General features: G+C 41.3%; 1 protein-coding gene and 1 long non-coding RNA gene across 4 annotated transcripts in view; both read left to right on the forward strand.

Annotated features, from left to right (window-relative positions):
* The first annotated feature begins 10,589 nt into the window (after positions 1 to 10,589).
* The window catches only part of ZDHHC17 (zDHHC palmitoyltransferase 17), a 78,133-nt gene continuing 64,405 nt past the window's right edge, over positions 10,590 to 24,317 (forward strand). For 2 of the 3 annotated variants that reach the window (XR_015706355.1, XM_087764794.1), the window contains exon 1: positions 10,591 to 10,859. Coding sequence is in view for 2 of the 3 variants with exons in the window: in XM_087764794.1 (XP_087620920.1) it covers positions 10,797 to 10,859 (63 nt within the window). In the remaining variant the exon portion in view is untranslated. Of the gene's footprint in view, positions 10,860 to 24,317 lie in introns of all 3 variants that reach the window. The other variant, XM_087764796.1, reaches the window with a different exon arrangement.
* Positions 11,094 to 12,519, forward strand: LOC148054561 (uncharacterized). The gene is made up of 2 exons (XR_015706356.1): positions 11,094 to 11,559; positions 12,039 to 12,519. It is a non-coding gene; the product is annotated as an uncharacterized LOC148054561 (long non-coding RNA).

The following is a 24,317-nucleotide window of genomic DNA, read 5'->3' on the forward strand; positions in this document are numbered from 1 at the left end:
CTGTGCTTCTGTGTGGCGACTCGGCATTTAAGTGTCTGAAGTATCTTCATTTTCTCCTTTATATTGAAGACCTGAGTTGATTTGTTGTGTCTCTCTTGTAAAACCAATACTGTAAAAGTCCTTGGAGCTTCGTTCTGATGTGCATCTCTGACCACGTGTGCAGCTGGCTCTGCGTGGTCCCATCCCTGAGCTGCTTTTGCATGAACCAGCTCTGCTAATCCCGGAGCTGGGACCCCTAGGGTATTAGCCAGCTTGCATCTGCAGAAGTGCCACTCAGTTACTCCTTCTGCCACTCAGTCAACACAGCGGCTCCATGATGCACCAGAGGGATGCTTGAGCTCAGGTCAACCATGGCGTGGCTCTCTGCGCTCTGCTCCATACCGTAGAGCACCACCTGTGCCTTCTCGCCACAGTAATGGACAGAGAAGCTTTCAGGTGGTTTTGTTGGTTTGGTTCTCTTTTTTTTTTCTTTTAGTATTGTGTGAGAGGCAGAACCCAACCTTGTGATGACCAATAACTGTCTGCAGAAGGTGCAGGTTATCATTTAGATTGTGTGTATCTATTTTTTGGTCTGCTTCAGTAGACTTCCTTGGGCAGGAACGTTAGGACAATATTTGCCACACAATGGGAGGGAAAAGGAACCATGAAGTGAGAAGAGAAGATTTTATAGAACTATTCGTTAAATCAGGGCGCCGAGGGCATCACCAGCCCTGAGTGTCACCGACCCCTCCTCAGTGCTTCCCCCACTAGCCCACAGCCCAGGATGCCACGTCAGCCACCCGGGGCCGTCAGCCCCTGCCCCAGCGATGCCGGAGCAGGGCTGGTCTCCAGCTCCCCACAGCTCTGCCCTGCCTGTCCCGTCCCCATCCCCAGGGAGGTGCCCAATGCTGGGGCTGGGCTGCCCCGGTGCCCCCCAGCTGCCCGGCTCCCCTGGCCCACCGGGTGCCCGGGCAGCAGCAGCAGCTCTGCTCCTTTGCTGGGAGCTGTGGGAGCTGTGGGGCACGGTGCTAGGGAGAATTACTGGGTTAAAATCTGAGAACTCCAGAGATGGGCTGTCAGGAAAAATTAAGACATTCATAAGAAACTAAGCATATGGCTACTAGGTCTGTATTACGTTTCATTTCACTTTCACGGAATTACCCCCTCTTCCTCTGAGACTGGCAGGGACTGGGTTAGTGTTACACAGGGGAGCTCACATCTAAGCAACAGCCAGAATATTCTCAGTTGCAATATGCCGACCTGCAACTTCGCAGATGAAATTGATTCTTTTTGCTGTCAGCCCCCTCCTTCTCCATTAAAATTCAATTTTATGGTGCAGCATTCCCTATGGACATGTTTTGTCATTTGTTTCCAAGACATGCTGGAAGCATGTATGTGCTTCCAGCAAATGCTGAAACCTAAGAGAAATAGCTTATAAATTAGCAGCAGCAGGCTACAGTATAATAAACTGCTTGCTTTTCTGTTACCATATAATATGTGACCATTTGTACCAGTTTGAAAGCCCAGCTATATACTCATCTATTATATACCATTCTGTGTGTCAAACATCTTAGTTCCACTGCATTAAAGTGTGAGTGAGCCTTTTTTCTTTTTTTTAGGACCTCTAAAAGCATCAGCAGTAAATGAAGCCAAAGCTGACCAAGGTCCCGATCCTGCAAGTTCCCAAGCGTTGCCACTTCCCATTACCATCAAGATGTGCAGTTAGAGCGCTGTGAAATCTCTCAAGTGGTGGCACTTTTGAGAACAGGGGCTGAGAGAGTCTTAAACTTTGCAGCACTTCAAGGGAAGTCTGTCTCATCAAGCTGTAGGAATCATTGATGCTATTTTGACTGCGTTACCTCAGCATATGAAGGGAGATAACACAGTCATTGCACTGAAAATGTCTTAGCATCTAGAGACTTTTTTTCAGAAAGGAATCATGAAAGAGGGTTAAATCATCTGCCTGTTTCTGGAATTATCTGCATTGCCCGTGTTTTGTGATGTTTCTGATCAGGTATGCTTTTTGATTTTCATCTGCCAGCTCAGAAAGGCAGACTTGGAATAGTGCATCTATAGATTTCCATCCTCTCCTAACCCAGATCTTTGCAGAGTGGTTAGAGCTGCATAACAGGGCTGTCAGCTTTAATGTGACAGCTCAGTTCTCCTGCATTTATTCTAAAAGCGGTGCCACTGGTTCATTTCCTACAGCTCCTAGGCTTGATTATACTGGCTATACACCTCCTGTACATTTTGATGTCTTTAGTGATTCCCAAGCACACCATCTAAACATACAACTTTCTGAACCCCAGTTTTCTTTTTTGAAAGAATTAAAATTTCATCATGCAGCATGATGTTTAACATTTTGTACTGAATATTAATGATGCATGTTTGAGTTTGCAGTTCAGACTGGCCATTTTCATCCAAGCCTCCTGAATGTTTGCTATATTTTACTTACTTTTAAATTATTATTTTAAAGCCTAATTGTGAGGATTATTTCTTCATTTAGTAGCTTCAGCATTCTGGCAGCCCTTATATGAATCTCATAAAGGAAAGCCAACCCTAAAACCTTGTTCATTTTTTCTCCAACTGTATCAATGAGTTAGTAAAAGAGATTGCTGCTTCCTATGTATCCTTGCTTAGTCAAGGGCAGATAACTGTTGCTGCTACCACTCTTTCCCCTTCAAGCACAGTGTAGTTTGTATCAGCACCTATGCAAAGAGTACTTGCCTGTCTGTAATGATTATTAATTCACCATAAATTCAGCAAAAACCTAAATAAGATGGTAATTCATGCAACATTTTCTGTCACAATTTCAAAAGCTTATCACCAGTGGTGTTGGCTTAAATTGTCTGTCCTTAATTCCAGTAATATAATAAGTCTAAAATACCTGCATAGCATGATTTAAATATTTCAAACAGCCAATTAACTTTTTTCTACAAAAAAAACCCCAAACTATAGAGAAATAAAACATCTCCCATGAAAAGCAAATGATCAGCCCTGAAGTGGTCAGGCAGTTGGACTAGATGATCATTGTAGGTCCCTTCCAACTGAACTATTCTGTTCTGTTCTGTTCTGTTCTGTTCTGTTCTATTCTATTCTATTCTATTCTATTCTATTCTATTCTATTCTGTTCTATTCTATTCTATTCTGTTCTGTTCTGTTCTGTTCTATTCTATTCTATTCTATTCTATTCTGTTCTATTCTATTCTGTTCTATTCTATTCTATTCTATTCTATTCTATTCTATTCTATTCTAAATATCAGAAGCTTTCTGGTTTTAATCTTTCATTTTCTTTCTTACTTCTTTCGATAAAAGTTTCCTTGTTTTATATTTTGTTCCTGTGCTATTTCTTTTTTCTCCTCTTACATGAATGCAAACAACCTCTCATGCTCAAGGAATGGGCAGGTCCATCTCTGGCAATTTGCTGTCCCTGACAATGGTCTCTAGACACTCACTATCGTGACGGTAATGACTACATGTCCTGAAGAGGATTATAACACAAAGTATTCTATGATCATCCAACTTATAAGAGTGCCTTATTATCGTATGTTTGGGTATCACCTTAATCACTGAAAATTATTTGAGTCCAGCTAACACATTTTTGTTTATAAAGGGGAAGAGTGTTAATCTATCATGCTCCTCTAAGCTTGATGTAGAACTAAGCAGGGAAAATATTTACTTTATTTAACATAAAGTACCAAAAAATAATTCACTTACTGGCTTTCATCCAAAGATGGTAACTTAAACTCCTAACTGCGATTTTTTTCCTTATTTTATCATTCAGCCCACTTCAACCTCAATTCCTGAGGAGGAATATTTCCATAAAAAGACACCATAGTTGAATATTTATTGCTTCATTCTCATTAATACCTTTTTAAAGTAGTGGAATGGCTATTAATTTTATTCTATTGGTTTGTTATTGGTTTTCAGTTTGGCAATGAGCTCCTACCTCAGCAGCTGCCTGTGCTGCAAAAACCCACTCTTTGGACATGTTCTGCATCTTCTCCAAAGGTAGCTGGAATAATCAGCCCAATGGATGCAAAGAGAGGTCTGGGAGAACAAATGGACAACAAAAACAAAAATAGGAATAAAAAAAACCCTTCATAAAGTGTAATCCAGTCTTCAGTTTCAAGTCTGTTCATCTTCCCTTACAAATACCGAGCATAATCCAGTATCAGCTGTTGTACAGGGCTGCATCACAGTAGGCTCAGGTTTGCCCCAAAGATAGAGCTCAGGGAGATGTGTTAGCAGAACAAACTGGTGCATGTGGCATGTTCCTGGATGTGCTAATGGAAGAACTCTAGGGAAAACTCAAAAGAGACTAACAGCCTCAGGTAAGTTAAAAAATATGTTAGTAGACATGTTAGATACATTCAGTCTAAGTAGCAAGAACACTAAGTAATAGCAACTTTGACTATAACGAACAAAGAAAGAAGAGATGGTGTTTTGACACTAAAGACAGCAGCAAAGCCATCCATGAGTATGATATGGTATCAAGATCAGATATTCAAAACACAATGAGTGGGAAATAGAAGTGCATCATCTTAAAGGAAAAAAAGTGGGCATAAAAAGTCAAGTTAGACAAAATCACTCATTTTCTGTACTTTTAACTCTATGAAAGAGCAGAATTTGTCACCATGTGGAATTGCATCAGGAAAGGTAATCACCTAGGGAAAAAATATGATTGCTTTGTGTCATTCAAGGGCTATACATACTTGCTGCTAGTAAGGTTATTTTGGCAGAAAAGAAATGCACAATAAAATGACAAAACCACCAAAAACCTAAAAGCAAGGGTGCTATGCTTAATAGGAGCCTACATGTAGTGCTCACCTCTCTGACTGTGTTCAAATACTAAATAACATTTCCATTAAAACACTACATGAAAGAACAGAAAGTGACTGAAAGAAACTATCCAGAAAGAGATGTTGCATTCACTGGCTGAATTTCTTACTGTTTTGAAATCCCAACATTAATTAAGCCATTTAGGATTCCATGAGTACAACTTTTTTCTTAAAACACATGTTTAGGATCTTGCAGTTTGTCACTGTTTTCCACATACACTTATTTAATCAGCATTATATTTTAACAACTTTATGGGAAGAGCTCCCTGCGTTTCATTTAATGTAAAGATTTGAGGTCCAATTATACTGTGGAAAACTACCTGTAGAAAAGGCTCCCTTTAAATGAAATGGGTGACATCTTTCACCACTGCAAGGGCATTTCCAGCTTCCAATGGCCAAATGGAGAGTTTTGTTCACCCTAGGAAAGTTAGGGTGAAATCGCACAAATATATTATTTTCCTGATGCTTCCTATCAAACATCATCACTGGGCCTTTTTTAAGACTAGCAGCCTCCTGCAGTGTTTCCAAGGGAGCAAGAGGCTGTGTAGGGAAAGAGCAGATTCATCCCATTCCATACTAATAGTCCTGTAAAACACCTATCATCTGCAGACCGGTAGACAACATTATGGCTTGCTATCCCATCAAAAGAAGCTTGCCCCCCCCCCCCCCCCCCCAATTTACTCAGGAGTGGGGAAGAAGGCGGCTTTCCCTTTTAGTACCCCTGTCTATGCTGTGTACACTCCAAATTACAGTGGTTGAGGGAGCACCCAGACATCAGATAATAGTTCAGCTGGGATTTCTCCACCATGTTTTCCCCTGTTCTGGGAGGATCGCTGATACTGTATGGTATCTAAAACTGTCTGGCATGATATACAGCAGTATTTGAGAAATAGTAAAGGATGGTATAAAAAGACACTCTGTCTGACTTTCCTCTCTTCACAACAAGATAAATCAAGATGACCACCACTGAAATTCGGAAACACATCACTATAAAACTGGTGTAAGAGCACTGCCAGGCTCTCCGACGTGATCCGCAGAAACACGCTGCCTAAGGTAGCCACTCTGGCTATTCCTATTCACCGGCTGTGCAGGGAAGAGGAGCCTGACTGTGCTCCGCAGTGAGGCAAATCACATCACCCACTGCTCTCTTGTACTAACAGCGCTGACTGACGTGCGGTGGCACATTACACAGCCACGCAGTCGAGCTGCTGCTCTCCCCAGCCATCCTGGCGGACAGATGCCGCCACCTCCGAGGAAGGACACCAGATCCCCTCGTGAATCCTCTCCTGAACCGCCATGGCTTTCAGCGCTGAAGACTCACGTTACCTCGGAAGAGACGGCTGAAGCCTGCATCGGTTCAGGATCTGACCCACAGCGAGATCTGACGGCTCTGCCTTCCACGACAGCGACCCCTCTCAAGCGGGTGAGGCAAACGGTTGGGAGCAAAACCAGGTTTAATCGCTCAGGTTTTATTCATATCCACACAACTCTCAGAGCCCTGAAATATTATCACAGATGCAGTGACTGCAGCTACAAGAAGCACTGTATTGACCAAATTCACTATCTTTGATCCTGGTATCAGTGCTACCTGTATAATATTCTCCTAATGCACTTGCTTTGAGAGCATTTTCAGTGGGATTATACTTTTAAAGACAAATTCCAGGGAGCTATTTGGACAGGATGACGCAAAATAAACTATTCCCATTTTCCCACCAACCGTGGCTTTCATTGAGGAGAAATGACTTGGATTGTCCTTATAAAAACTGGTTCTAGTTTGACTTTAGGTATCATCCCCTGCCCAGCATAGGGGAAGAACTGTTTGTCATCAGTTTAAATATTTTTCTCTAAGTTGTTAAACTGTGCATTTTGGGGCATCACAGCCTATCTTAACCATAAGAAGGTAGGAAAGGAAACCCAGTAATAGTGTCATGATCCCATCTCAGCTACAGTCATGTACAATAGAGACACCTCTCTTCAAAAAGAAAAATGGTCATACCAGCATAGTTTTTTCTCCACAGTTTTGTTCACATTGGATGGGAAAAGGTCATTTGTGAAGCTCTCCCTGTTACTGAAAGTGGCTCACTGGTTTCACTTGAATTTTCCCTCTGGTTGTTTCCTGTTATGCTAAGAGAAGACCTAGTGAGTAAGAGTTTCTAAAAATGCTGAGGGCCTACAGCATGGGATTAAAATGAAATCACTGAAACAAGTTTCACTGTTGCTGCAGGAACAGACTGGCGGGGAGGCCACCTAGCGGGGTTTCAGTCACGCAAACTGGTCCAAACTGTGTGGGAACCCAGTGCTCTCCATCTAGGAGTGAATGCAAGGAGAAAACATAGACTTGGATAAACCCAAGCAGAATGACACATTTTATATGTTCGTTTTGGTATACACATTTAGATGGATGGGTGTCATTTCTAAGACAGAAAACACAAGGCTCAAACAGTAACGTGATTAGAAAATGCAGTGTAGATAGCGAATAATAAAGAAAGATAATTACTGATAGCCCCTCTGCAAACATACTCAGAGAACAGGAACACAATATTTTAGCCCCTGACAGTGAAGCTATTTTTTTGAGTGACTGTGCAAAGGAAAATTTCAGAGAGGCCTCAGTATGGTGGCAAATCCATCTCATGATGTATTAATTAGAAAAGGATTAAAGAAAACGATGTATGAAAACTGAAGGACAAACACAGCTCTTCTAAAGATATTCACTCTTGTAGGGTTAGGCAGGGTATCTTTGGCTTAGCACTTATTTTTGTACTAAGACATTCCAATATTTTCACTTTAAGTTTTGGCCTGCCGTGACAGCAAATACATAGCTTTAATTGCAATTTTTAGTTGCAAAGGTAAACACTGTGTACTCGCACTTTTAGTCATTTTAAGTGGTAACACCATAATGCAAAACTACTATGAAGACATGTATGTTAAATGTTTTTTATTTCACTGTCACATTTCACAGTTTAGTGGAAGACAGGAGCTAAACCAGCTGCACAGTCATCCCTAGTATTGAACCATGTGTATGGATGTGTATTCTATAAATATGTCTTGTCTCTGCCAAGGGTTTTTTTTTTTCCTAATAGTTTGTTAGAAAAGGTAAAATTCATGATGCAGAATAGAGAATCGTAAGACTCTGTGCTACTTACTTCCCTGTTAAGCTGTGTTTTGGTTCACCTGAAAATTAAAAGGTGTCTAGCCCTTGTGCTCTTTTTCACAGTGATTAACGTAAAGCAAAACAAAGGGAAGAAAATCTGTGTGTCCGTGGTGTTGGTGAATTTTGTTTTCCTTTTGTCAGACTAGAATCTAAAACCATTTTCTAGTGCATGCGGTGTTTAGCCAGTATTATAGACCTGTCCCTATTGCATGCCTAGTTAAGTAGCACTGGATAAAACTTCTGGTCAATCTGGAAAGCACTTCACGCATCAGCTATTGACCATTCAATGCAACCACGCAGAAGAGCATTTTCCGCCATTGAACAACAATAATTCCTGGCATTTACAAGGCATCTTTAATCTGAAAGCCTTAAATTGCTCTGCAACAATAATAAATTCTCAGAGTACCCCTCTGGATTAGGTGATATAGTACTTGATTGACAAATGAGCAAAGTAAAACACAGAGGAGTAAGGTAATTGTTCAAGGTCAGATAATAAATTTTTGTCAGTCCAGAAAACCATCTAACCTTACAGCCTTTTAGATTTGTGGAAAATAGGTGTAAACTTTGTAACCGAAGCAGGTTGTTAGGTTTCTATCTGCTGTTCGCTTGCTCTGCACAGATGTTAATCTGTCCGTAATGACAACATAAGACGGTGAAGAACCATGTTTCCAAGCAATCGTGTTACAGATTAGGAGAGGACAGGGAATGCTTGAAGTGTGGAAAACTTTTTAAACCTGTGAATCACCGCTAGCTTTTGAATGAAGAGCTCTAACGCAGAGAGACCTCAGCACGTTCCCGTATTCTAGTTCTGCTGTTACTTGGTGGTAAAAGGGACACTTGGTTCTGAAGAACGATATAATAGGCTGCACATGAACTATACACACAGACGAGGCCTCAAGTTTAATGGCAAAAATTCTCTGTACAGATGTCTCTGAGAACAGAATTGGTTTCGAAATGTGTAGACCTGTGAAGAACAGGGTATAAATACCCAGACAGATGTCAGGGTATGCATTTACAACCCAGTTCAGAGCCACAGGATGAAGCATATCTTCTTGAGACTTGCAAGGAAAAATAATCTGCATAGTAAAAATACTATAAAGATTTTTGGTTATTTTATCGCCCTTACTTCTATTATAAATACGAGTGAAGAACTGTCATGATTGATAGGATTTCTATTTCTGGAGTTTGCAGGGGGTTGAAAACCCACTTCTTCAGGCAAATCAGATGGCAAATTATATCTAAGCCTTGGTACATTTAATAATATACACAGTTAAAAAAAGATCCTCTCCTGCATACCCTGTGTCTTGTTCTGCTCTTTTAGCACTTCAGTACCTTATGGTTTCAAGTCTGTGCTTTTAGACCTGTTTCACACCCCCAGTTTCTAAATCCTATGCCATTCTTCTTCTTCACAATTTAAAATTTAAATATATTTCTACAGGAAAAAGGTATTTATGGTTTAAGATTTTAATAATGTTGTAGTCAGATTTTATTAGTGCTTCTCTGTTACATTTTGCATGAGATAGGAAAGAGTAATGAAGGGAATATCAAATATCATTGTGGGGTTTTAGGCTTATGAGCTTAATGTATTACGATACAACAAAATGTATTATCCAAAGGTCCCTTTCTCACACAGGCAAATGAAAGCACCACAGATACAACAATATAAAGCAGCAGTCAAGCCAGCAATGACATTCTGTAATTGCAAGAACACTATTTTTACAAAAATGTAATTTATAAAAAAAAGTTTGAAATAGAGAGCTTTAGGATTCCTAATCTTGGCTGTTATGTGTATTACACAGCTTGTAAGAACAGAAAGGACAAACTAAAGAGAATCAAACCTATTTTCCTGCGTGATGTTAATTTGAGGCCCGAACCCGCAGCAGATGTAGCTTGGCCATCTGGACAGCGTGTGACAGGGGGTGAGAAATCGCCCGGTCGGCCGGGTAGCGATGGCTGGAAGGGATCCCTTCCAGACGCCCTCGGAACTGCCAGCGGGTTTCCAACGCTCTTGCAGCTGGGAGCGAAAACCTTACAGAAACTCTCTCGAGTTCTTCCCACGCTCCCTTTGCTACCTAGTAGGCGTGAAGGCAACTTCCCAAGAAAGCTGGACAGACGTTACTTGGTCTGCAACCAAACCAACATTAAATGTGCAGGGGAGCTCTCCTTTTGCTCACATTCCAAATTATAATGAACTTAACTAAGCTGAATTATCTCCGAAAACCTAAACTATAATAAATATTCATTTCAGGAGCACTGATACTGGTATCCCCAAAAAGTAACACGCTCCTCCAGACAACAAAGTTGGTTGCAAAAAATTTGCTTTCTCGTGGCTTGGCGGCTGCCTGCCTGCCTGCCTGCCTGCCTCAGAGCAGGCGCCCTGGGCCCGCAGGTCCGGGGCAGAGCATCGGAGAGCTCCCCCCGGAGAGCTGGCAAGCAGCCGCCAGCCTCCCGGGGAGCGAAGGGCGGGCGGCCGCCCTGCCGCGCCCGCTGTCCCCAGGCCGCAGGCTCATCCCCAGGCCAGGGCTCCCGGGGCCCGTTAGCGCCCCTGGCGCCGCCGCCCCGCGCTCCCAGCGGAGGCGGCTCCCCGGCGGCTTCGGCAAGGGCGGTGCCTGGGAGCCACTGGGCCCGGGCAGCGGAGCCGGGGGAGCCGGGCCCCCCCCGGGCCCCTCAGCGGGGCCGAGCCGCCCCGCGCCTGCGCGGCCTCCCCTCCGCGGGGGGCGCTAAGGGGCGGCGCGCGCGCGCGAGCGCGGGGCGTGGGGGGGGGGAAGGCGCAGCGGGAGCGCGCGCATTACCCGGCATGCAGCAGGCGGCGGGCTCGCACCAAGATGGCGGCGCCTCTGGAGGAGTACGAGAAAGAAGCGGGCTGCGTCCCCATCCTGCACCCGGAGGTGAGGGCGCCCCGCCGGCTCGGGGTGCGCCCGGGACGGCGCCTCGCCGCGGGAGGAGCGGGGGCGAGGCGAGCGGCGGGCGGGGTGCGCCGAGGGCGGGAAGTGCGGCGCCGCCGCCCCCCGCTGCCGGCCTGGGTGTGCGCGGCGGGCCGGGGTGGGCAGGGCCGGGCCGGGCCGGGCCGCGGCGGGGAGGCGGCCGGGCGGGGCGGCGGAGGAGGATGCGGGTGCCGGGGGCGCGGAGGAGGGCAGGGTCCGCCGCGGGCCCTCTTCTGGCGCCGTCCCCGGCGGCGGCGGCGGTCCCGCCCGGCAGCAGGCCGGGGGGTGAGGCGGGCGGCGGGGGCCCGCCTGCCCCCCGGCCCGGCGCCGCCACCCAGCCGTCTCTCCGTGGGCAGAGCCACCCCGGGGCGGTGCCGCAGCACCGGCGGCACCGGGCAGCAGCGCTCGGTGGCCGGCCGGGCTCGGCGCTCGCCCCCGCCGGCCCGGGGGGGGCTGCGGCCCGGCAGCCCGGGGGGAAGCGCTTCGGGGGAGGAGGAACAAATGTTTTCTCTTGCGTTTTGCCGGCACTGGCCTGCGGCTCGCCGGCAGGTCGGGCCTGGTGCTATCCAGCCCAGCGCTCCCTGGGTGGCGTGGGGTTTATTTTGGAAGCAAACGGTCTGTCTTTCCCAACGTGCTGGCTAAGCGGTGGGAGGAATGTTTGCAGGTAACATGTAGAGGTCGTTTTGTATCATATTTTTATCCTTCTTTTGTGCCACCTACCTTTGTCGCCAGCATGTGTCCGTTCTTGAGGACTAGTGTGATTGTTTTGAAATGTATTTTAAACAGTTTAGAAAACCTTTTACGTGAGGACTGGTCACCTGATACATTAAGGATTGTAAGAATTGGTTTTTCAGCCTACGAGAAAGATTAGTGCATATGCCAGGCTCCAGTTTTTGCTAAACAGATGGTACTCTTTTTCCTTAAACAACATCTTAAAGACACTTTTAGTTTTCTTGATGACTGAAGAGGCTCTGTAGGCCTCTATATGTGTTGTGTATCCTACCCACTCTTCTCTATCTCTCCAAACTGTGCTTACTTATGACTTTGAAATAGACCCATCTGTTCTGAAGGTTACGTAGCAAAGCGATGCACCCCAAATAAGTGTTTTGATTTTTTTTGTTGTTTTATTTTTTGTTTTTTAAGTGATGTGTGAAGACTGATGTTTCTTCAGACTAACATGACTTCTTCAGAGAAGTACCCTCATTTGCAGTGTCCGATGTGTTGCAGAAGTGACAGAAGTTTTCAGTAAAGATTCAGACTGCTGGCTGTTGATGTTCTTTGAAAGAAAATGTTCTTAACTTGTGGAAACTTTAGATGGGCCATCTAAAACTATAAAATAGAATAACAAACATCTACAGGCTGTTAGAAAACCATTATGTTTTAAAGATTGAAGATTAGTATTTGTTAAATTAACTTTGAGTAATTACTATGTAGTGAACAAAAATGTCTGAATTTAAATTGGGGATTTTCACCAGTTATGCAATTTGGTAGAATTTTATACTCTTCCTTTGGTGTATAAAATTAAGTGTGTGTACCAAAGATGGGGGAAGGAAGTTAATATATATTGTGTGCTGTAACACCAACCTGAATCTCTTAATATGCAATAAATATGACTTTTCTAACTAGTCTTGAGGGGGTTTTATTTGATTTTTCTGGAAATGCTGAGTATCTGACTTCTGACGTTGTCTTATTCACAGGGTAGTATTTACATGGATTTTGGTGAGTGTTCCCTTAGTCCTTAAAATCCCTTTGTGCAGATAAGCTCTAAAAGAGAAGGATGCTTTTAATGTTGGTGGTGAAGACTGGCTGTTAAAAGAGCATTCCTGGAGTGTCTGTTAAAAGCTTGAGGATTCTCTACCGTAGCAGAGCTGTATTGTCACAGAGCTGCCCACTGAACAGTGTAGTGCATCTGTGTTCAGTCATTTTTGAAGGTCAGAGGCCTTAATAATTGGTGATTTCCACTTTTCAAGAGAGTAGCACCATGTCCTTATGTAAGTAGCAACGTTGGAGCATATAATCAGTTCTTACATCTGTACACATATAGACTTTTTACAGGTTTTTATAGGACTGTCAAAGTCTTTCCCAGTTTCTTATGTTTCACGCCACTGTGTTGTGCATCTTTTTCAGATATTTTTTTCTGTGCTCTTTTTTTTTTTTAAAAATGAGACTTTTGCTTCTTACTGCCTTTTTGTTTTGACTAATTTGGATTACTTTCAAAGTTTTTTTCAGGGGCTTTTTTGGAAGGGAAGTGTTTCTTTTTATATTGGCTCTATGGCTTTGCATTTTGCCGTGAGATATTATGAATGCAGTATTAATGTTGTAGGAGAGACGGTCTTGGGAATAGTGAAAAATTACTTAAAAACTGGAGTGCTGGAAGATCTATTATTTTTTTGTGAAAGCCTCAGCTTAAAGTGATTCAAGTAATTTCGAAGAGGTAGAAACACTGCTGAAAATGTAAATGCTCTAAGAAATTGATGATGGGACTTCTTTTGGTGGGTTTTGTATGGTATCATGCTGAGTGATTCATGGGCCTCCCTCCTTGTCTCCCCCATGAAAGCAAGCTGAACCTACACAACAGACTCTTGTTTCAAAGGATATTTATTCTTTCTTATCACAAGTTCAGTTTGATGTGACAGTGTAGATCCCACTGTTTTCTACTAGCATTGTAAGATTACTAGTGGAACAGCAAAACATAGAAATATCATTTTAGTGGTGAAGTACAACAAATAGCATCAATTACTCATGTAATACTTGTAGAATGATCTTATAGTATATGACAAATGGATAGAGAACTGCTGGCTAACTGATGTATCTCGGAAATAGTTGCTAGAGAGAATTATTCCTGAATGTCATTGTTCCTGAAAGCCTTAGAGGAGTCAATCTACTAGACTCGAGACTTTTATCATGAATTATTTGGAAGTAATAACAAAATTGTCGTTAATAAAACTTGCAGATGAACAAGATGGATAGCTACTAAGCAGGGAGGGCAGAACAACTCTACAAAAACATCCAAAATTCATGTGAAGTTATGCTACTAAAACAAAGTGCACTGTAGTGCAGCCATATTCAAAGTGGTGCGTTGAAGGTAAGGAACATAGGCATGGGGTTGTATCCTGAAATTTATTGACTAGTAGGATATAAATATGAACAAGCAGTTCAGCAGAAGCTCCCAGTGTAATGCTTTGATTAAAAAATGTATAATATATTCCTTGATTTATTTTTTTAAAGGTGGTTTACTGATTAGGAACAAGGAGATGATTTTTGGCCGAGCATGTGGTAATACTGACAAAGTTTTGTCTTTAAAAGTCATTGTTAAACAATGAAGAGTGTGGAAAGAGTTAAGAATTATTTTAATAATGCCTTATGGTGAAAGGCTTGAAAAAACCCTGTTCACACTATCAGAAATAGTGAGAAGCACTTTTTTGCCCCGTGTAAATACTTACTGAGATGCAGTGCTTTACTCAGTTTATACTTAACAAGATCTGGTGGCTGGAAAGTGAAGCTGAATGGGATCAAATTGAAAGGCACAAGTGGTAAACAGTGAGGGTGAGTAATTATTGTAACGAAGAAAGGAGGCCAATGGTGGATTATCCAGCTCTTGATGTTTTCAGCTTGAGTTTGGATGTCTTTCTAGAGACCAAATGCAAGCTTTTGAATTCCGCACATGGATAACTGGGTGGCGTTTCAAATCTGCGAATACAGAGGAGTGTAGAATATGTTGGGGTGACTCTGATTCTGAGAGTGATGTACCACCTCTTTCATGTACATGAATTCTTCAGCAGGATTGTGAAGTGCATGGATGACCAAAGAGAGGGAGTCCTGTGGGTGCAGATCTCCGGGTGGATGTGGCATTTGCTGCCCTACAGTGTGATATGGTAGCTCCATTATAAGAGATGCAGGACACCTTCGGGTGGCATAGTAACACTGGGCTGAGTAGTCCCTTCTGGTTTGTTTCCGTCTCCCAGTGTTCAGGTTTCTGGTGACAGTGACAATGGCAAGCTCTGCTTCCGTTTATACAGTGTAGCCCTAGTATGGGAATGCTACTCGTATTGTTTGTACTTGTTATCCTTTGACTAAACGATTTTAATAGGCCTTTTGGCTTCAGATTCCTTGGATCTTCTAAACAAGAAGAGCTTCCTGACTGTTCTGTGGTAGGTGATGATAGGCTTGGATGTTTTATTTTGAAATCCAAGAATGGGGGGTGGTCTTTAGGAAATGGATTTTGTTTGTATTGCTCCTTTTTGTTTGGAATATATTCTTGGTGTGTGGCCTAATATGGCCTGAACTGCCAAAGGTATTTCAGCTGCTGAGGGCAGCATCTCTTCCTAAACAGTAAGAACTATTACTGAGGAGGAAGATTTGTTACTGCTGTGTAGTCATTAGGTTGTGTGGGATATGTTTGAGAGAGTTGGAAGTTACTGGTTATTACAGACCTCTTTTGGCATTAGAAAAGTCTTGGCTGTGGAAGTTGAGTGGTGTTTGTTTTTGTTTTTTTTTGCTTACTGTGAAGTCAGAGAAAAATCTTCCTGCAAAGTTGCAAGAAAATTTTCAGAGCGATGGGCTCTGGCAGGAATTATCCCAGCTGGAAGCCTTCATTTTTATCTTTGTTTCTCTCCCTGTGGTTCAATTTGTAACTACCTGGGAAGTTAGAAGCATGGTATCTTCTTGTATTCCTTGGTGGCAGTGTGAAGAAAATAGGTAAACTTATTGAAGGTAGCTTTGGCTCTAATTTCTTCTGCCTAAAATATCAGTGAAAGGCCTGATTTTACAGTCTGACTATTCCCTGTGGGATTTTGTCAGTATTGTTGGGGCTGTATTGGGGTGCAGGTTGTTCTCAGTTGTCCTGTAATGGTGTGGGGCTTACTCTGTAGTATAGTCAGAATCGCTCCAGGGGCGAAGCTTACATTTGTGAGCTCATTCAAAGATCGGTTATTGTTCATTGTATTACTTAAAAAGGAGGATGGAACCATGAAGTCTCAGACAAATTAGCATGCTTATTATTGAAAGTTGAGTCTTGCTTCATGTGTCGTGGTTAGCCTCACAGTTTGAGGCCAGAGGGGACTGCAGATCTAATCCAAACTTCTAATGCAGGCATTGAGGGTTTTTTAATGAACTAATTCTTTTTATAGCCAGTGTACTACTTATAAAGTAAAAAGGAAAATAAGCAAAATCCTACAGTAACGGATAATATTGTATAGCTGGGCAAGTTGCCCCCAAATTTAATTAGTCTGTTTAAGACTTAAACCTGTTTCTAGTCTGAATTTAATTTGTTTCTGTTTGTTATATCTTGAGAGAGATCTATCCAAATATAGACCTGTCTACATTTGTTTAATATGCTGATGATTATCAGATCCCTGCACTGGTGTTATGGTCTGCAGTCCTACTGACCCTTTTGAGTCTCTCATTAAGACGTGTTCTTTCATTCTTTCAGTGTTTTCATGGCCCTGCTCTGAGTGCAATAGCTGTCGTAGTAGTGAACTTGAGAACAGAGCACTATTCTGATAGTCACACCAGGGCCAGTTGCCGTAGTAAAGTAACTTCCACATCCTTACTCAGCATTCCCCGTTTGTATAGACCGCTGTGCTCGTCTTGTTGGGAACTGCATCACGCTGGAAGCTTGTGCCCAGATGATTATCCACCTCCAAGTCTCTTCAGTGCTTTCTGGATAGTTTCCTGGATGGGTTTTTGCTGGTATTCAAAAAAACCTTATTCTGGCTTGCCCCAACCTTCCCCAAGTAATATAAGCTATGTTGTATGAGAAATGGAGTATTATTTATCCCCCTTTTCCCCCTTACTATAAAACTTACCTCTAACTGTTGTTTACTCCTAGGTTGCAGACAACCATGAAATAGGGTCGGGTCAAAATACAAGCTCTGTAGGATGCTTAGTGTCCTCTCAATAGTATTTTCATATTAACACTCCCCTGAGGTTTTAAAAATGTGAGCTACTGAAAAGAGCAAGAGTCTTTTTTGGCCAGCATAGTCCTTAACTAGGACAGTATGTATAATAGTCACAAAATGAATCACAAGAAGAAAGCTTGTACATCTCTAGTTTTTAATACATGCAGGATAGACTACATTAACTTTCTTTATATTCTAATTTCTTAATGAAAATATCAGACAATACTAAATCAAACACTTTGGACATTAACTGTGTTTGACGGTTACTACTTCTTTACCAACTGAAAGTCCTGGGTTTATTTTTCTGTGAAGCCATGGTACTTAGCATTACTAGTCTCTGCGTTTTTTTGTTAATTCTGTATCAAACCTAGAAAAGCCGGCAATAACTTAAAATGGTAATCATTTAGGACCCATATTATCTTTTATCCAGATCACTGGAGTTTCTTCAGGCTTAATGAAAACCAGTTTTTACATCTTTTGGACTACGCGGTTGACCTAAACAACACATACTTTAAAGTTTAATAATACTTGTTGTTATATTAGAAAGCCTTTTATCATGGCAACAGAATGTGATTTAAATTTTCTGCTTTTTTCCTCGGCTGTTTTTGTTCTGCACTTATTGCACATTTCCAAATTTGTGGTTTTGTATTTTTATTGACAGTTCTATCATTCCTATGTTGTAATCTTGACAACTTTTGTCCATCTCTTGTGTTGTTAGGATGCTGCTTGCCCTTCTAGGGATAGGGATGTCTTTTATCCTTTTGCTTGCCTTTCAGTTTTCTGTATTTTTCTAATTTGTCACGCTCATTGTCAATGCTTCTCTTGCCATTTTTACAAGTTTTTTTTTAACAGTTGTTCTCACTTCCCTTGTAAACTGTGCAGTTTTTCACCACTCTGGGCTTTTTCTCAGTGGTAACATTGTGGTTTCTCAGGCATCTAGTAATACACTTAAAAATAGATTTCAACTATTTACAGTTTTTCTTCTACATATTTTCCTCTGATTTGGGCAGTAATTAATTTGTAACTTTCTGGAACAGGCCCCCTTAAAGAATCAGTGATAAATGTCTGGTTTGACCTAAATTTGTGTTGACTCAGTTTGCCTTTACTTGTTAAGCACAGACTTTATTTCTGTCAGATTTCACAGAATTCTGGTCTTTCAACAGCATTTGCTTCACTGCGTTTACCTGTTTGCTCAGGAAAGTAATGAGACATTATAAAGGTGGAAGAGGGTTACATTTTAACTTTGCAGAATCCAGTTTACCAAATTAGAGAGGAAAATGTTTGTTCGCTTGAAAACTAGATATTGTCATTGATACTGACATGTTTAGATGGGAGCAGCCTCAGTAATTGATATTTCAGCATGCATGCTGTCCTCTGCTGCTTTTCAAAGACAGTATGAGATAAAGATTTGACTTCCATACCATCCTTGTAGTTGAGAGAAACACTAGGATCTGTTACAAACGAGACTGTAGAAGAAAGTCGAAAGCTTTTTCTGAAGTCAGAGGGAATCTGGCTGAATTGAACCCTCAGGCCTGCCACGCCAGTACGTGGTGTAACATTAGACTGCAATTTGTCTTGTGCAGTTTTGAAATCTAGTAATTTCTTCCTACGCTTCTTAGGATGCCCTGAGGTCTTTAGAAGTGTTTCCTTGATAGTGTCTGTAAGGGGAGAGGTACCAAAACTGGAGGGTAGTGGGAATGCTGTGGTCAGAGCTGGGAAGGCTGCTCAAGACCAGGGGAAGATGAAGATCCTCAAGAAGGAAGGAATGCAGTAGCAAGAGAGGGAGGACATCAAGAGTGTGCTTTGAAAACACTTGTATTGCTGGCTTTGAAGGATATGGTTTTATGGTTGAGTTTAAACTGGTCTAAAGCCACGGTGGAACCCAGACACAGTCCCTTACCCTTCCTGGGATCAGCTCTTGCAGTTGTGTGGTCAGCAGGTGAATTGGGATACTTCTTGCTTCGTGAGTCTGTGACCCAATCTAACCATTACTGCACTGTTGTGAGAACTGGTAAGAAGTAATGGAGAATGTGCAGGCAGGACCATGAGTATGACCACACCTTCTGATGGTAGGGCAGTTTTAGCTTGACTTAAGCTGGTTGTGAAATGTACCTTTAAACACTTCCAGCTGCATGCATCTGCCAGTGATGCTTGTCTGGTCACAGGATGAGCCAGTTCAGGGAAGTAAATCAGTAGAAAATTCATCCCATACAAAAAAAAAAAAAATGTATATAACTTTCTGCCGGTTCACTGAACCTACTCATTGTAGGATCAAGTGCACTACAGTACTGACAGAAGGTAGAGGGTGAGGTGGTGTGACCAGTTTGGAAGGTTAGGAGTTGGATAGCATGGGACTGTTCTTACCTGTCAGACCACAGATTTACTAAGCTGTCTCTCATATGCTGCAGAAAATTGACTGTCAGCATGACTAGAAGCACCTTTCGTGCACTTCCTAGTTGTGGTAGGTGAACCAGCCTGTGTTTTATCACAGGTGGGAATGAGAGTTTACTTAGTTGGCTATTGATTTGAAGCTTCATTTGCTGATTCAAGGTTGTGGCAGGAATGGTGAATTGAAGTTTTCCATGAGGACTGAGTGCAACTTGTACTAACTTTCTTTTTTTCTGTATCTGCTAAGGAGAAAAGAGGATCCATAGCTAGAGAACTGCTCATTCTGTCATGTGCACTTTCCAGTGCTGTAAATTAGCTATAAACTCGCTAAGTAGCATAACTTACCTTTCAGTGTGGCTTTAGCAAATACTTGCTGAATGAAGCAGACCCTTCAGTATACTTTTTTTTGAATATGTGATGTTACCAGGTTTGAAAATTGAATAAAGAATCTTGATCTTTGAAAAAGAATTTTCAGAATATCCTTTTCTGGGAATTTTAAGAAGCGGAGGGTTTTTTCCTCCAAGTACCTGAGGATCAGGATTGAGCTAGATACATACTTAGGTGCATTTTTGCAGTTTAGCACTTTAAAAGAGTGAAATGCATAATTGGTTTTAAGTTACTCTCATGGTGACTGACTGCTAATGCTAGGTCTCTCAGGGATTTTTTTTTTTTGTGTTGAGAAGTCTGCAAACTCATATACTCTGAGAGCTAGACCTGTTTAAATCACTTGGGGAAAAAAAAATACAGTTTTATTTCTATTGAAATCCTGAGATGTTGGCTGAGAACACAAAGCAACACTCCTTGAAAAGAAAGCCAAAAAAAAATGGATGTACATGTTAATGTAAGTTGCTGACTAAAACAAAACTTTAGAGTAAGCTTTAAATCATAGTATTTTAAGCTTCCAATTTTTTTAACCTTTACAAATGCTAGTGAACGTAGGTCTTTTAAATAACACTTGCTGGTGACACTACATGTGCAAATACAAGGCCTCTGAAAAGCCTACTTGTGAAGCTGTTACTTCCTACAGTGTAACTCTGTTCAGTTTAGGAGCATCTGTAAGTAAATGACTAGAAGGCAGTCTGTTGGTTGTGGACGCGTGCTTTGAAGAAACAAAACTTACTTGTTACCAGCTGTGCCTTAAATCACATGGTCTCTGAGCTCTGCCTAGAGTGGTTGGATTAAAGGCTCTAGTTGAGCATCTTGTTGTTATGTAAAAAATTAGATCTACGTTGAAGAGAATGCGGGTTTATTCTCTCTGCATGATGGCTGGCTGTTGCTTGTGGGTGGAACTCTGTATCAGCAAAAGGACTATTTTATCATGTTTGAGATAAGGCTTTTCTCAATCTATTTCACCGCTTTTTAAAGAAAGCGTTGTCAACTTAAACTGTAACTTGCTTTCAAAAAAAAAATATTAGGTACAGATTTTTTTCGATTGTGTATGTATTATTTAATTAGCTTCTCCAGGGATTTTCGTAAATGCATCTTTTCTATTGGTGTGTCAAGAAACTGTGCAAATAGGCTAAAAATTTAGGGGGGAAACCAAACAGACTTTACAGGGTGCCGTCAAATGTGAAAAGTAATGGAAAACAGTGACAGAATTGGCATTGAATGGAAGGGTGTTTTTGTCATGTCATACTCGTTTTGTGTAATTTAATGCTATAATAGGGGGCAGGGAGAATCCCAGCATAGATTGTAAGGGTGAAAGTAAGGTGAGTTTGATAGTATATATTTGCAAGCCAAACACTGAACTGTTTGTTTGATGTATGATATGACCAGTTAAGATTTAAAAAAAAAAAGTGGTATTGCACACTTTTTTCATGGAGAATGTAATCTGGTTTAGATGGAAATTTTCTAGCACGTGTTAGCTAAACTGAAGGTGTATATGCATCATCGCAGTTCAGACAATCTAACGGCTCATAGCTGTTGAAGGCTCTGGCTCGTCAAACTGGTGAACCTATACAGCTTTGCAGAGTTATTCTTTTCTTTTTTTTCTGGCTAGGACTTCATGCAAATATGAGAAGGATCAGACTGCTCCCACTTGATGACAGTCAAGAGTTAGTCAGATTAGCTGTTACTGGTTTCACATACATTTTACTGCTGTTTCTAGAGAAGAAAAAGCTACTCTTCTTATGCCTGTAAAGAATTAAATGTGATTCTCTTTAAAATTAAGACATGATCGCTTTAGCTTCTATTTCTGTGACTTTGTGTTGCAGAATGAGGTGGAGGGGTAGGGGCAGGAAAGTTATCATGGACTTCAGAAGAGGAGCTTCCGATAAAAATGTTAAAATAAATACCAGCAATATCTTTTTTTAGGAATGAAATTAATTGCTTTGCTTGTACTTATTTTGTGAGCATTTTTCTATTAATGCTAGTGCATGAGTGCCTTGTATTTATGTGTATATAAACTAATGTGGGTGTTTGTAATATGCAAATTACTATAAGTAAATTTGTCTATAGATTCTTGCACTTTTTTAAAGTAGGAGGAAAACTGGGAAAGCTTACTAAGAAGCACTACGTTCTAACAAATGAAGAACAGAGAAATTGAACACACAAATATGGGGGAAGGAATTCTTTAATATTAACCTCCAATAGTCCCTGTTAAATATAACACACATACATGAGGATTATTTTATTATTTAGCTTCCCTGAAATAGTATGCTTAGTTGCAGTTACTTCCAATTTTATCATGATTCTTTCGACTGCAGCCAGATATGGGAATAGTATAGTCATCAATTAAAAAAAAAGAACATTATGATTTCTTCTCTTTTTCATTGAGAAACAAAGGCAATAGTATGCAATATTTTATGGAAGGTAATGCTTTTATTTTTACATTTTATTTTAGAACTTGTTAGTATTTTCTCTTTAAGCGTCAATTATCTTGGTCACCATTCAGAATTTGTCTGTCTGATCATGGTATGGCTTCCTTGCAGCAATATTGCATATCGTTGAAGGAAAAGCAGTCCTAGCCATCTGTTAATGCCTACCCGAGCCATGTGTAGCAGCTGTAAGCAGCAGTATTTTCCTCCCTTCCTTATGTCCAAGCAGGCATATTGACCTATTTATATCTTCCTGCTATATATAATTGCGAATTATGAAATTGCTATCTCAGAAGAATTCAGCCTTGCTCATCTTATTCTTTCCCGTGTAACTTCCTAATTTTTTTTCTATGAATACTGTTCTCCGAATCCTCCTTAAGCTTATTTCATTTTGGCTTTTTTATTGGAAAAGATTAAAAGATTTGAGTACTGAGGGGAAATGAGCATAACTTTATTTGCGTATTTGGTTACGAGGAGAACTGATTGGGAATGCCAGTATTGTTAGTGCTCATTCTTGGGAGCTGTGCTTACTTTTTTCACCTCTCCCCTGCACTTCTTCCTTTTTTCTTTGGAGTTATTTTTCATATTTTGCTTTATCTTCTGTTTCCCCATCTTACTGGTCCTGTTTTCTGGAGGAGGTTCCCTTTCCTTCTCTACAGTGTTGTTTCTTTTTTCCAAAACACTTTTTTTTTTTTTAAGCCTTATTCTCACTCTTCTGAGTTTTTTCTTACTCTGCATTACTAGTGCATCTATGCAAGCAATCTGCACATTTTGTGACTAATGAGTAATGACGAACTAGTCACAGGTGCATATGAGTGATTAGGGCACTGTCAAAGGATAGCCACTGAAGTGGAAAGCTTATCTAGAAAGAGTGACCCTTGGTAGTAATCGGGGAACCAAATTTGATTTTTATAAATAAGTAAAATCTGTCTCTCTTGCAACCTTCTAAGCCAACCAACTCTACCAGTTTCTAGAAGTAACATCATTTTCTTCATCCTGTCAGCCTGATGTCCTTGAATATTTAAAAGCTGGAGTGTGTTGTTCCGTGATTACTTAGTCAAATTAACAATTGGCAGCTGCCAAAATGTTCCTGCTACCTTCTCTTTACTTGCTTTCCCTCCACCACTGGCTGTGGAGCCTGTCTTTTCACAGGAGAAACAGATTCAGCTTGCTGTCCTAGTAAAAGAATCAGGTTTTTCTGCTTCTTGTTTAATTTTTTTCCCCCTCTAATGAATTGAGTGGGCTCGCTGTGACCACAGCTCCGAGTACCAAAGCTAGCTTGAGTCAGGCAGCAGGAGCACAGAGCCAAGAGCAGCGGGGGAGAGTGGGCAGAGAAATGACCTTTCTCTTTTAGCAGTGGTAAACCGCTAATTTGGCTCAAGTCACGCTTGGAAATGGCTCCTTGAAACAGAATGAAATAAGTAGAAATTTAATGTTTGCAACCTGCTTATTGTAAATCGGTGAAATCAAGCCTGTCTCTACTACCTTCTGTTTAGTTTTCCTGACTTTCAGCTGGGGAGGTACCATTGTCAGTAGAGATCAAAATATCAAAAAATAAATGAGTTTGGATTTCAGTTAGTTTTTCATCTTTGAATTAGCTGTTTGTGGTTTTTAACAGCGGATCATCATTGTAAAGTTAATTTTTCCTGGAATAAATATTTTCATCATAAAAGGAAAAAATATTTGAACACTTAAGAATATTGTTGAAGTTATTTGTGAATGTGGTATATGTTCTAGGGTCTAAATGTTATGTTGTTACTTTACTATCAGTTTGTCATATGTTTAAAAAAATCATAGTAGTTTCAAGGATTTTAACTATTTTCCTAAAATTTGTGTGAGGGCATATGAATTTAGAGGAGATTCATTCTTTCCTATTTTAGGTGAGAACTTAAAAGTCAAGTGCTGACAGTGAAACTGACAATACACAAAGTTCTGTGAAAGGCATGATGTAAATAGGATATAAATAATTATTTTTCACTTTTTTAATGCTTATTCCTGTTCCTTTAATATTGGTGGGCAAGTAATCTAGATCAGTATAGGATTTTTAGGCAGAGCTTTTTCTTCTGTCCAACGGGTTGGAGGAAGTAATCTGTATTTTTGTGTGTTTTAATCTTCTGTTAAACTCCAAAAATAGATGCTGTCTGAATGTCATACTTAGGATTTCTTTCTAGCTTAGCTGCTGATGCAGAATGACTAACAGTGGGTAAAGTCACCCCTGATGTAACACCACTGTAGTCGGTCCTGCCGGGGCTGAGCAGGACGTGTGATGCCTGGGCACAGGCAGCTTTGTTCAGGTCGCCTTCTGCTGACTTAGAGCC

The sequence above is a fragment of the Nipponia nippon genome, unplaced genomic scaffold (assembly GCF_047370975.1).
Source record: "Nipponia nippon isolate SJK-2023a ecotype South Korea unplaced genomic scaffold, ASM4737097v1 scaffold_3, whole genome shotgun sequence".
In the NCBI taxonomy this organism is placed as follows: Eukaryota; Metazoa; Chordata; class Aves; order Pelecaniformes; family Threskiornithidae; genus Nipponia; species Nipponia nippon.